This window comes from Protomyctophum bolini, assembly GCF_963924005.1.
Source record: "Protomyctophum bolini genome assembly, chromosome: 8".
Taxonomy (NCBI): Eukaryota; Metazoa; Chordata; class Actinopteri; order Myctophiformes; family Myctophidae; genus Protomyctophum; species Protomyctophum bolini.
This window is the reverse complement of record NC_137869.1, coordinates 4,790,506-4,802,751: the sequence shown is the minus strand read 5'-3', so window position 1 is coordinate 4,802,751 and position 12,246 is coordinate 4,790,506. Positions and strand designations below refer to the sequence as shown.

General features: G+C 43.2%; 1 protein-coding gene across 1 annotated transcript; it reads right to left on the bottom strand.

The window, feature by feature from the left end:
• Positions 1-1,729: 1,729 nt before the first annotated feature.
• Positions 1,730-11,746, bottom strand: ncl (nucleolin). The gene is made up of 16 exons (XM_080770259.1): positions 11,578-11,746; positions 10,017-10,109; positions 9,541-9,649; positions 9,184-9,306; positions 8,469-8,576; positions 8,042-8,173; positions 7,641-7,724; positions 7,395-7,518; positions 6,812-6,948; positions 6,226-6,352; positions 5,879-6,024; positions 4,905-5,043; positions 3,682-3,833; positions 3,243-3,369; positions 2,769-3,088; positions 1,730-2,583 (listed from the first exon to the last, which is right to left on the bottom strand). The coding sequence occupies exons 1-16, from the start codon at positions 11,593-11,595 to the stop codon at positions 2,519-2,521; spliced, it is 2,004 nt and encodes a 667-aa protein (XP_080626385.1). The 5' UTR covers positions 11,596-11,746; the 3' UTR covers positions 1,730-2,518.
• Positions 11,747-12,246: the final 500 nt, after the last annotated feature.

Below are 12,246 nucleotides of genomic sequence, written 5' to 3'. Positions count from 1 at the left end.
GGCTACCTATGGTGGGCACCGCCAAGCAGTTTATAGCTGCTAAGCTATAGGCCTTCACAAGTGCGTCCCATTTGTGGTAAAACAGACGACAAACCCCATATTCAGAACTTATGGGTGGTTAGGACCCAAAAGAACCACAGATTTGACACTAAATGTGTTTACCATGTCTACAACCATGGTATCACTTCACATCCCAGGTCAGCCATGAGCTTGGATGTTGATGTTAACTGTAAACATTTTAAGCCCTTTCCATATATCCAACAGAAATGTGTCTGGACTCTGGATACATAATACCAATGCAATTTCCTTCCAGAATCCAGATCCTGCCAGCCTACGATCAAGTCTACTCAATGGCCATTGGGCGTCAGTCCAAGTCTGTTCTGAAGAACTGCTCAGCGAATCGACACAATACGTGTCTTTCTTGGCATTACACCCACTGAGTGGGACGTCAAACCGGGTTGAATATGCAAAGGACAGACTGGAGTTTCTCAGAACTCATAAATGCAAATCTACATCATGTAGGGTGGAAACCTTTATGCCAGTATCAGGATTAGGGGTGAAATCTACTAAATGACTAATGTTGGGGGATATCAATATAGCCAAAATGTAAAAACAAAAGCTTATAAGATCCCCATTTTTGCATCACACCTTGGGATGACAAAGAATATAATTTTCAGCAGCTTACTTACATTCAATCATACATAGCTAGATTGTAGAATAGACTAATGTACCCTTCCCATTGGCAATAGATCATGTACATTCTTGCATACATTTACTAGGCGATAGGCCTACTTATTTTATAGAATACATTGGTCATACATAATTCAATTTAAAACTGATATTTAATTTTGTATCCTAGCCTTTCTCACCTGCAGCTCTCCTGTATTTCACTCTAGGGGTAGTCCACCATTTAAGGAGAAGGCATCCGCTTAGTTAGTACAACACTGTCCAGGTGACATTGCACCTATATGGTTACCTATGGTGGACACTGCCACCCAGTGGACAAGCAGTCAATAGCTGCGACATGACTTCAGAAGTGCAGTACATTGTGGTACAAACCACCAGTCAGGACTTATGGGTGGTAAGGAGCAAGAGGACCCAAAAGAAAAATCGACACTAAATGTGTTTACCATGTCTACTATGGCAGAATATACACATCTGACTTAATGAAAAGAGGCTGCGCTAAACCCATGGTATGACTTCACATCCCAGCTCAGCATTGAGCTGGGCTATTAACCGTTAACATAAGCAAACAATTCCATATCCAGCAGAAATGTTTGGATACAGGTATTACCAAAGAAACTTCCTTCCACACAAACAGTAACACCCGTGCCAGATCCGTCTTAGATTAAGCCTAATCAAGACAATGCCCATTGGAGTAGCCTGCATGGGCGTTAGTCAAAGCGAAGCCTGTTCAGGAGAACCACTTGGGTCCTCAGTGGGAAATCAAATTTGAAATTGTTCCAATTATTTAAATGGATAAGCAAGGGGCCAGGATAGATGGCACTTTCGGGTAAGAGTGAGAATTCTGGACTTAAAAATTCTCATTTGTCTCAACTCTTCATTAGCTCTGGTTAATATTTATATTTGGTTCACCATCATTAACACTTTAGCAGATCAGCCTTTTCACAATACGGATAAAAAAAAAAAACTGTGTGCCCGCCCGACATAAACGATAAGCATTATAGCGGGAGAGGTATAATGCAAACATAGTTGACAAACCACCACATTTAAAAATCACCACTTACAGGTTTTATTCAACCTCAGATTCTCAGATGGGAAAAAATTAGTCAATGCACTACAAATATTACATAGCGTCAACATTGAGAGTCCTCTAGTCCTCTTGTGACTGACTTCTAAATACATGGACTTGTGTGCCCAACCCACCTAAAGAACAGGACAGAACTGTTTAAACACGTTCTAAACAACACCCAACAACGTCATCAGGCCCCGACTCCATCCCCTTGTCCGTCAAAAATACAACATGAAGTAAAACTCTTTTCCCCCCCTCCCAACTAAAGGCAAACGAAAATAAACAAAAATATAAGGATACATCACAATTTCTTTTCTTTACAAAAAAAATAAAATGAACTCAAAATGAATACAAATCGTTTCTTCTCATGTACACGATCAGATGTATCTGCATTAACGGGCATTTACCATTCACAGCAAACTCATTTTGCCAGACACATTCCATTTGACTCCTTTTGGAAAAAAGCAAATAAAAAAAAGGGAGAAAAATAAACTGTGGTCTGGATTGAAGAGACGAGGATGATGTGCAGTCGGGACCTTCAGGATCATCTCACTGGCAGCCCTCCGGCCAAAGAGAGAAGAAGGACCATTCCGGCGAAAGGGAAAAAGGGGGTTGAGGGAGTCGGGAAGGGGAGGGGCTTAAAATGCCCACTTTTACAGTTAAATATAATAATCGATGATGCTTTTTGTGGAATGTCCAAAGGCTCTGTAAAGCGATGAAACCAGAGTCCGTTCATATAGTACAAACTAAAACAGATTCTTTTTTTTAGTCGTCAAACTTGATTTTCTTGCCCTGGGGCTTCCCGAAGCCACCACCGCCTCCTCGGCCACCTGGAACGACAAGAAGAACTGATTTTAAGCACTCGATTTGTTAATTTTGTTTGTGTTGAAATGGTCAAGTGATTCACTTTGAAGTTCTAAATGCATTAGATTAGATTTTTTTTTTAAGTTTGTTCACCAGTCCACAGTGGATGGTATAGATTTGCTTTAGCTTAACCCCATTTTTATCTTCTTACCGCCAAAGCCACGTCCGCCTCCGCGATCTCCGCCGCGTCCTCCTCTTCCTCCTCCTCCCCTGCCGCCGCCTCCGCGGCCGCCAAATCCACCGCCGCCACGTCCTCCCCGGCCGCCGCCGAACCCGCCGCCGCCTCGGCCACCGCGGAATCCGCCGCCTCCAAAGCCGCCGCCACCACCACGGCCGCCACCACGGAACCCGCCTTCGCCTTTGGGCTTGGCGTAGTCCAGTGTCACCCTGTTGCCGTCGATCTCGCCCTCCTCCATGGCTGCCTTGGCGGTCTCACAATCTGTCTCGTTGTCGAAGTCCACAAAGCCAAAGCTACAAAACGCACAGCGAGAGGATGATCAGAATGGCTATAGATGGTTTTTAGTGCACTGTAAACAAGAGGACCAGAACTATACAAATAGGCTAGCCTGTGTGAAGGTAACCCACAACACGTGGTTATTTTTCCAGATAGTGAGTTGAGCCTTACCCTTTAGACGAGCCGGTATCTCTGTCTGTGACGATCCTTGCTCCAACAGACCCTTCAAACGAATCCCTGAGGGTCTCGTCTGTCGTGTCCTCAGAGAGCCCCTTGACAAACAATGTTTTTGTAGGACCTGGTGGCCAAAACAAAAAAAATACTCAATGAAGAGGTTGGTCGTCTTAATCTACAAGTTGTGTACAATCTGTCCATTTAAATGGACATCGATTACACATGCACTGGCTTAAAAACATTGATCGAAAGTTATGTTGATCAATGTTGGCCTGTTGTCTCCTATGGTACAACATCAATACAGCATCTTATCCAACGATACTAAATATCAAATCATGGTCTGTGGCGCAAATGCCGAATAAATTATGGGCCTCAATATGAAAGGTTAAAAACTAGTTTTAAATGCTTCAAAGTGCCATATTTTGAGCAAACCTACCGGATTTAAATCCTTGGCCGCCACTCTGCTGCCTGTTGCCCATCTGCTGGCTGTACTCTATCCTGACCGTCCTCCCTTCGATCTCTGTGTTGTTCACGCTCTCCATGGCCTCCTTGGCATCGTCGTCGTTTTCAAACTCCACAAAGGCAAAACTGTACAGGAAAAAACACAATTGAGAAATGTTAATGGAAATGTGGGAGAGTTCTTAATGCATGGCAGACATATGGACCACTGCATCCACTTCACAGATAGATCATGCTAAATTAATGCCATTTAATAATGCCAATTTTTTTAAATCTATGTCTCAAGGTGATGGTGGTACGCTATAGAGGGTATGCGTGTGACGTCATCATCAAACCGAAGTTAAGCAGGAATGCCTACTGAGTGGCAAAAAACTACTTTCTGGCCTTGACAGGCCATACATCCAAACAGAAAAGTCCTATCAGATTGCATTAAACATGCATGCATTAAACTCACTTTGCCTGTTGCTTTGCCACTCACTTTAAGCATGTGCATACCATACCCTCTATATATTTCTACCACTCAGCCAACCAAGGAAATTAATCCATTAGAATCAAACATGTCAAAGCGAAACATTAATTCCTTCCAATTATGGTTCCATTTTTGGGCACATTCAGCGAAAGACAGCAGACCAATATCCAAGGTGTGATTTTTTTCATGAATTGTACAAAATGTTCCCCCACAGATGCATACATTGCCAAAGCAAATTGGCGACCCAAGTAGGAATCAAGTTGAGGATGTGCCAGCGATTGAGGATAGGACCGGCAGACGATAACACACACCGGTACCGAAGACATAGCATTGGCTTTGATCTACCTCCGTGCATTACACGCATGAGTACTGAGTGACCACACGCATGTTCAAGAAATGGAGGCGACAATGGGACATCTCTAAATTCCATATCATTCTCACGCCAAGCAGTCATGTTTTGCCACTTCGTTATGGTAGGGTATTCTTTGCAGACATTCTGGATGCCCTTGCATTAGCAAAGGGTCATTTACAAGTCTGCCTATTGGTATCCAACTCAATTAACTGTTGGCAGAAAGGGGCTTTGAACCCGCTTCAGATACCTCACCTGCCTTTAAATGTTCATGTGTTTAACCACATTCGAGCTGGCGTCCCCATTTTGGGCATGTCATTAAACGTAAGGTATCAAATTGTCAAATGTTGCCGCTTGGTCAATGTTCAATTGTACCACTCACCCTTTGGACCTGCCGTTGTTCTGAGGAATACGGATGGAAACAGACTTCTCGAATGCCTGTTGAAGGACGTCCTCTGTGGCGGTGAATGCAACGTTGTTGACCATCAGGGTTTTGCAGGGTGCCCCTGCAGCTGCTGGAGCTGAAAAAGGAGAGACAAGAGGTGAGTTCAGATGCAAGGTGCCAACAGGCCTCTGGAAAGCTCAAATCATGGAACTGATCAGTACTTTACTATCTTTATAATCCTCACAGAAGAACTCAGGAGATTAAGGTTTGCATCCTCTCAGGCCATGCATGTAGTTGACCATATTCACACGGCAACCATTTTGATCTTATGTCATGAAACTCTACCCAAAGTGTGATGTAAAGTAAAATGGCTGCCAACGTGAGTATGGTCAATACAGTCTGGACCGTTAGTGGGTCATTTGACTGGCCCTGAGTTTATCAGCAAATATGTCAAATTTGTAGAGCATGTTTACCTGCTCCCCAGGCGCCAGCTTTATTCTGTTAAATAAGTCGAATCATATGTTGGGCTTTATTAAATTATGGTTCCATTAGTTTTCCTCAATATTTGAGGAAAACGTGCATACATTGCCGCAATGCCGACCCAAGTAGGAATCAGGTTGAGGATGTGCCAGCGATTGAGGATAGGACCGGCAGACGATAACACACACCGGTACCGAAGACATAGCATTGGCTTTGATCTACCTCCGTGCATTACACACATGAGTACTGAGTGACCACATGCATGTTCAAGAAATGGAGGGACATCCATCTCAGAATCCCTAATAAAGAAGAATCTGTGGCACTTCCAATAATGACGACTTACTTTGAGCCTCCTAGCCTCTACCCAAAGTGTGATTTAAAGAAAATGGCTGCCAACGCGAGTATGGTCAATACAGTCTGGACCTTTAGCGGGTCATTTGACTGGCCCTGAGTTTATCAGCAAAGATGTCAAATTTGTAGAGCATGTTTACCTGCTCCCCAGGCGCCAGCTTTATTCTGTTGGCTCTTCTGCCCCACAAAGTCCACGAGGATGGAGCGCCCCTGGACGTCGGTGCCCTGCGCCTTCTCGAGGTACTTCTCGGCGTCCTCTTCAGATTTGAATTCAATGTAGGCAATGCTGTGGAACAAATTTGGAAACAATTAGCTCATCCGAAACGTTTACAGAAATTCACATCCCATCTGGACTAGCACTGCAGAGGTCATTGTAGTGTTCACCTTCAGCACATGCGTCAAAGAAATGTTATGAAAGTCTTTTAGTTACTAGTCTTTATGTTACGATTGCAGCACAATATTCAAAGACTTCATAGCTGCCTCTTACCCTCTGTTTGAACCGTTCTGGCCAATAGGAAGCCTGATGTCCACTGCTTCATCGAAGACCTCCTTGAGGTCGTCTGTTGTGGCGGCGAATGGAAGGTTCTTCACGAACAACGTTTTTGCGTCCCTCTCTGTGGAAGAAACGAGCATAAAAATGTAACCACAACACCACAGAATGCCAGCCTACATAAGGCTTGTTTGCAGCCAGTGCATTGTAATATCCGCATTGCAATGTGAAAAGAGCACGTTTTCAACTATATAACAGAAGATGGTGTGCACATTGCATCGTGGCAACTAGGCTGTGGAATAAATTTACAAGAACTTGGACATGATCACACCCATATCGTTTGGACAGAACATGTGCCAGCGATTGAGGATAGGACCGGCAGACGATAACACACACCGGTACCGAAGACATAGCATTGGCTTTGATCTACCTCCGTGCATTACACACATGAGTACTGAGTGACCACATGCATGTTCAAGAAATGGAGGGCAAGGGGAAATGAATGATGTTCTTTAGTTCACACCGGTGGCAGTGCTGCTACCAAGTTGTTTTTTGCCCATTCTAAATCAGTAGTTCTTTGTACCTGATTTTTGCTGCTGAGAGTTCTCTTTACTCTTTGCCTTGTCGAGCTTCATCTCCATTCCCAACACTTTCTTGCCGTTCAGCTCCAGGGCTTTCTCCAGGTCCTCTTCCGTATTGAATTCAACATAGCCAAACCGTCTGTCAAAACAAGACAAAAACAAAGGCATTAGAATAAAGCCAACATGCATTTGCAGTATTTGAGTCAGTGGTATAACTCGGCAATAGATGGTTTGAGTGAATCATATCCATCCATTGATAATTTGAAAAATAAGTCGAATCATATGTTGGGCTTTATTAAATATGGTTCCATTAGTTTTCCTCAATATTTGAGGAAAACGTGCATACATTGCCGCAATGCCGACCCAAGTAGGAATCGGGTTGAGGATGTGCCAGCGATTGAGGATAGGACCGGCAGACGATAACACACACCGGTACCGAAGACATAGCATTGGCTTTGATCTACCTCCGTGCATTACACACATGAGTACTGAGTGACCACATGCATGTTCAAGAAATGGAGGGACATCCATCACAGAATCCCTAATAAAGAAGAATCTGTGGCACTTCCAATAATTATGACTTACTTTGAGCCTCCTAGCCTGACTTCCACGATCTCGAGATCGTTCTTTGTGAAAAATTTCCTCAGGGCGTCTTTGATTTCATCATATTCTTTGTTTGGGTTCAGGTTTCCAACGAAGAGACAGAAACCTTAGAGAGAAAGATCACATTTGCATCAAATTATACAAATGGAGAAAACACATTTCCATTAATGGATTATAAAATACATTAACATCCAGTTATTAAAATTAGATGTCTGTATGCAGTCTTACCTTCACCATCAGCCTTGGCCTTTTTGGCAGGGGGCGTTTCCTTCTTAGCATCAGCCTTCCTCTTTGCAGGGGCCGCAGGTGCATCTATAAACAACAAGTGTTTAGTTCAACCTTAGGTGTGCATAGTTGAAGCTTGTTTTGCCCTTTTCAGTGGAGATGCTTTTCCTTCCCACCGTTAACCCAATACGCAACACTGGGTCCGTCATTTAGCCTTTTGCTAAAAGCTAGTCAAACAACTCACCCTCGTCGTCATACAATACTAAATCTACTAATTAGCTGGCATCAGATCAATTAAAAGGTGACATCACACACAATCAGTATTAAGTCCCTTTTTTGTCATCATATGCAACCCAACTGGGGTATATTCATACATTTCACTAAAGGCTAGTCAAACAACTCACCCTCATCGTCATCTTCCTCATCATCATCATCTTCCTCATCATCATCCTCCTCCTCAGACTCCTCCTTGGCTTTGACCATACCAGCTTTCTTGGCTGGGGCTGCTGGGGTGGTGTCCATCTCTTCCTCAGATTCTGAAAGACACAACACATACAGATACATCAAACACCAGTGCAGCACCGTTCTAAATCCACTAATCCTGTGTTAGCTGGCATCAGAATATTGCGCAACGTCATGGGAACAACCAGTATAACACATTTATTCAATGCATTCACTCACTCATTCACAATCAGAATCAGGTTCTGAGTTTTAGTTTTTGGTCATCATCTGCAGCTAAAGACTGGGGCATAATCAAAATATGACGGCGTCACACTGGTTCCTCAAAATAACCAGCAAGACGTCGCCACAGATACGATTCAACAGTCTTACCATCTTCTTCATCATCATCATCTTCAGACTCCTCCGCCTTTACTGGTGCCTTGGCAGGAGTGCCTTTTCCTTTAACTGGGGGAGGGGCCTCCTCTTCAGATTCCTCCTCTGAGAAAAACAAAGGATTTATGTTTATTTATCTGCAAAATCAACTTTCCCTATACCTAATAATTCTAGTCTATCAGTAATGTGGGTGTGAATAACATAATAATAATGTTGATCCTGGACCGCATCGTCAATACCAATCATGACTTCCATCATAATCAGAGTGGGCCTCTTCTTGCCAAACACATTGCACAAGATTATCACACCCGTATGCGTTCGGACAGAACATGTGCCAGCGATTGAGGATAGAACCGGCAGACAGGAACACGCCGGTACCGAAGACATAGCATTGGCTTTGATCTACCTCCGTACATTACACACATGAGTACTGAGTGACCACATGCATGTCAAGAAATGGAGGGGGTTGGGTAAAGGAAACGTGGCGTTCTTCTTCGGTTTAGTGTGCACTGGTGGCAGTCAATGTTTCATGAAATTCAAGTACTTAAAAAAAATGTTATTAAAGCATTTATGAACTAGTAAAAGATTAAATGTGCAGTACCATAATAAAAAAAAACTGATAGATTAGAACGACTGGCCGATACATCGGTGCTAGCCCGTTTCTGAGTAACGCGTCATCAGGTACACATTGTAAAAAGATTATAGTTCATACCATCGTCATCTTCATCGTCATCATCAGATTCCTCTGCCTTAGCTTTGGCTGGTGTAGCCTTGGCGGGAGTTGCTTTAGCAGCTGCCTTAGGGGGAGGGGCTTCCTCATCGGACTCTTCCTCCTCTGTGGGTGAATTTGACATCAGTCAGATCATCTCGCAACAATTAGTAAGCAAAACATTATTTTTGCCTGTTAACATGCCCAAAAAGGGGGGGGCTAAATAAAGACATGAACCGTAATTCCCTCAACCAAATGTAATTGCTTTGTAACAGCATCACAAGCTTTTGGATTGAGGTCGTAATAAGCACTTGTTCCAGTAGTTTGACATGTATTGTAAAAACAAAGTGCATTATTTACCAGAATCGTCATCCTCCTCCTCCTCACTCTCTGGCTTTTTTGCTGCTTTTCCATTTTTCACAGCTTTGACTGGAGCTTTAGCTGGTGTTACTTTTTTCTGGGGTGGAGCCTGAAAAAAAAAAAAAAAAAAAACACAATTCAACTCAACCGTCTTCATCCACTATATATTAACACATTTGTATGGATAATGTTTCCTACATTGTTATAATTATTTCTAAATCATTCATAAAAAAGCAAATAATTTCATGAATTAAAATGAAACTGAACGATCTATGAACGAAGTAATTTCATGAATAAATAATGGTAATTCTAAGAAATTCCATAAAGTAAACAAATGTTTATGTAGTAGTGAAAATAGCTGCAAGCTTGTAGATCTGCAATCATCAAATTTCTCTTTTAGGTCAAGGGGCTTAAATTAACCACTTCCCTAAATATTCCCCCCAAAAGGGCACAACAAAATCGTTTCCACACCATACCTCTTCCTCCTCTTCACTGCTTTCCTCTTCACTAGATTCCTCCTCTTTAGGGGGCGGAGGGGCCTTTTTCTTAGGAGTCGCCTGCTTACTTGCCTAAAGGACAAAAAAACATTTAGACATAATCTAAAGGATGCATTGTGGCGATAGTGTGTACATGAGATTTGGGGCATGGCCAACAAAACTACACAAATGGAAAACTAAAGATCTATGAAGCCCATGGACCCCCCCCCTCAGTTCCTACTTCTTATGGGTTTTTAATGGCTTCAGTATTAAGCTTTAGAGTACACAAATGGAACGAAAAGGACCCATAAGTATTTTAGTGTACACAACACAAGGACCTTAAATACCGCCAAAATGGTAAAAACACACCATTAGAGGGGGGATGTGCCCTCATCTTAAAATCAATATATTAAAAGTATGCAGTTCTGTATCTGTATCCGACACGCGCCGCGTGACACTGGAGAAGCCGACGCAAACCCCACGTGGAGCGCAGCGGGACACGGTGAAGCTAGCGTGTTGGCTAGCCCAACCAGCTAGCTACTTTAGCATGCTAGTCACGTTTTCCTGCAAAACTTTTGACAAACGCCTAAAAGATAACGACATGGCCATCGTCAATTATAAAAACACGCATTACGGGAGATTACCGCGACGCACGAGTGACATGATTTAATAATTTTCCGAACATTAATTCACGTTAATAATCCACGACCGTGCTGCGCTAGCCAAATAGCTAACTCGGGTCATTTGTATATTTTGTGCGTGTCAACTTAATTTTAAAAAGAGACATGAGTTTTATTTGAATGTATTGCTACATCCGCCAAGTCATGGTTACAGTTGACACTTCCAAATAAAAAAGCATTTTAACCCCAATTATAAAAAAAACAAAAGTTTGCTCGACTCCATTTTGAAAGCTACACTTCACACAAACCATTGAGGCTACATTTCATTACATCGTAGTTACATCGTGTCACTCGACAAAAACAGTCGCTCAAAAGATCCAAAACGTGTATTTTTGTGACTTCTACAGTTCATTTACATTCAGTTAATAAACCAGGTAACTTGTGTAAAGTTAACGTTGGTCACATTTTACCGTGTTTAATATAAGTGAGAGTCGCTGTTCTCGGAAAAGGATCAGATCTACAAGCCCCCAGCACGTTGCGAGGCGCCGCGCTGATAGCTTGTAGATCTGCTCTTTTCCGGACGGCCGAGCAGCCAGGCTCCGTTCGGGGCCTAGCGAGCAAGGCACACAAACATGGCTGATCTCAGATCTGGGTCGAGAAGAACTAGCGGTGTGCTGCTTTATCGCGATCACGCTTACCCCTCCTAACAATGCGGCAAAGCTAGACACATGCCACAAATAGCGTTATACATTTGAATATCCGTTTTAAACGGTGCATAATAGTGTAAATATTGGGTACCCGGTGTAGCCTTTAATTTTTTAATCCCCATCATCACCATCGCCACACTGCAGGAACTTGCACGTTATACAGGCCTCAGTGCGTAAACATAATCCTAATGATTTGAGAAATTGTGGACTATTAAAACGAAATGACACACTCACCTTTGCCAGTTTCACCATGGTTGCCTTATTCTCGGCGCGTCGATTGTTGGATTTGCTTTGATGTGTTGTCTTAAAACTACAAAACGATTAATAACAGAGAGTCTTGCTGCTGCTAGCACACACGTGGCTCAGTCAGTCCACACTGCTGGACATTGAGAAAAGAAAGAGAGAGAATGTGCGTACGCGCGCTCCTCTATGCTGCCGTGCCTTTTCCGGACTGTGCGCGTCCACGCGGCCCCGCCCACGGCGGCGGGCTCGTCCAATCGCGCCGCGGCGCCGCGACGTTTTTTGCTTCGGATTTCTGTGCGTCGTCTTCGTGCACGAGCACGCGTTGGAGGGAGAGAAGGGGGCGGGCCGCGTGGGGGGTTCTTAATCTTCTTGCACAATGCACTTTCAGAGAGAGCATCCACATTTATTTTGTATCTCATCTTTAATAATAATAACATTGCCAGGATGACATAGCGATTTTGCATTAACTGGATAAGACTCTCATAATAGTCCGGACGTGTTTATGTGTCATTGAGTTAGATTTTTAATTTAGAATGTATTATCTACATGCAATGCAACCACATTTTACCAGTAAACTGCCTCTCGGCATTTAGCTTTCAAGAAAACAGTGATCATCCGACTGTAGAAGTAGCCACTAGCCAGGCACAGGCATGACGGATC

Bases quoted from the DNA above. Each gene is read 5' to 3' on its own strand.
- ncl (XM_080770259.1), bottom strand. The intron at 8,174-8,468 runs GTAAGACTGTTG...TGTGTCTTTCAG, and splicing joins TGATGATGATGAAGAAGATG to AATCTGAGGAAGAGATGGAC. The intron at 7,519-7,640 runs GTAAGACTGCAT...TTTCTCTCTAAG, and splicing joins GGCCAAGGCTGATGGTGAAG to GTTTCTGTCTCTTCGTTGGA.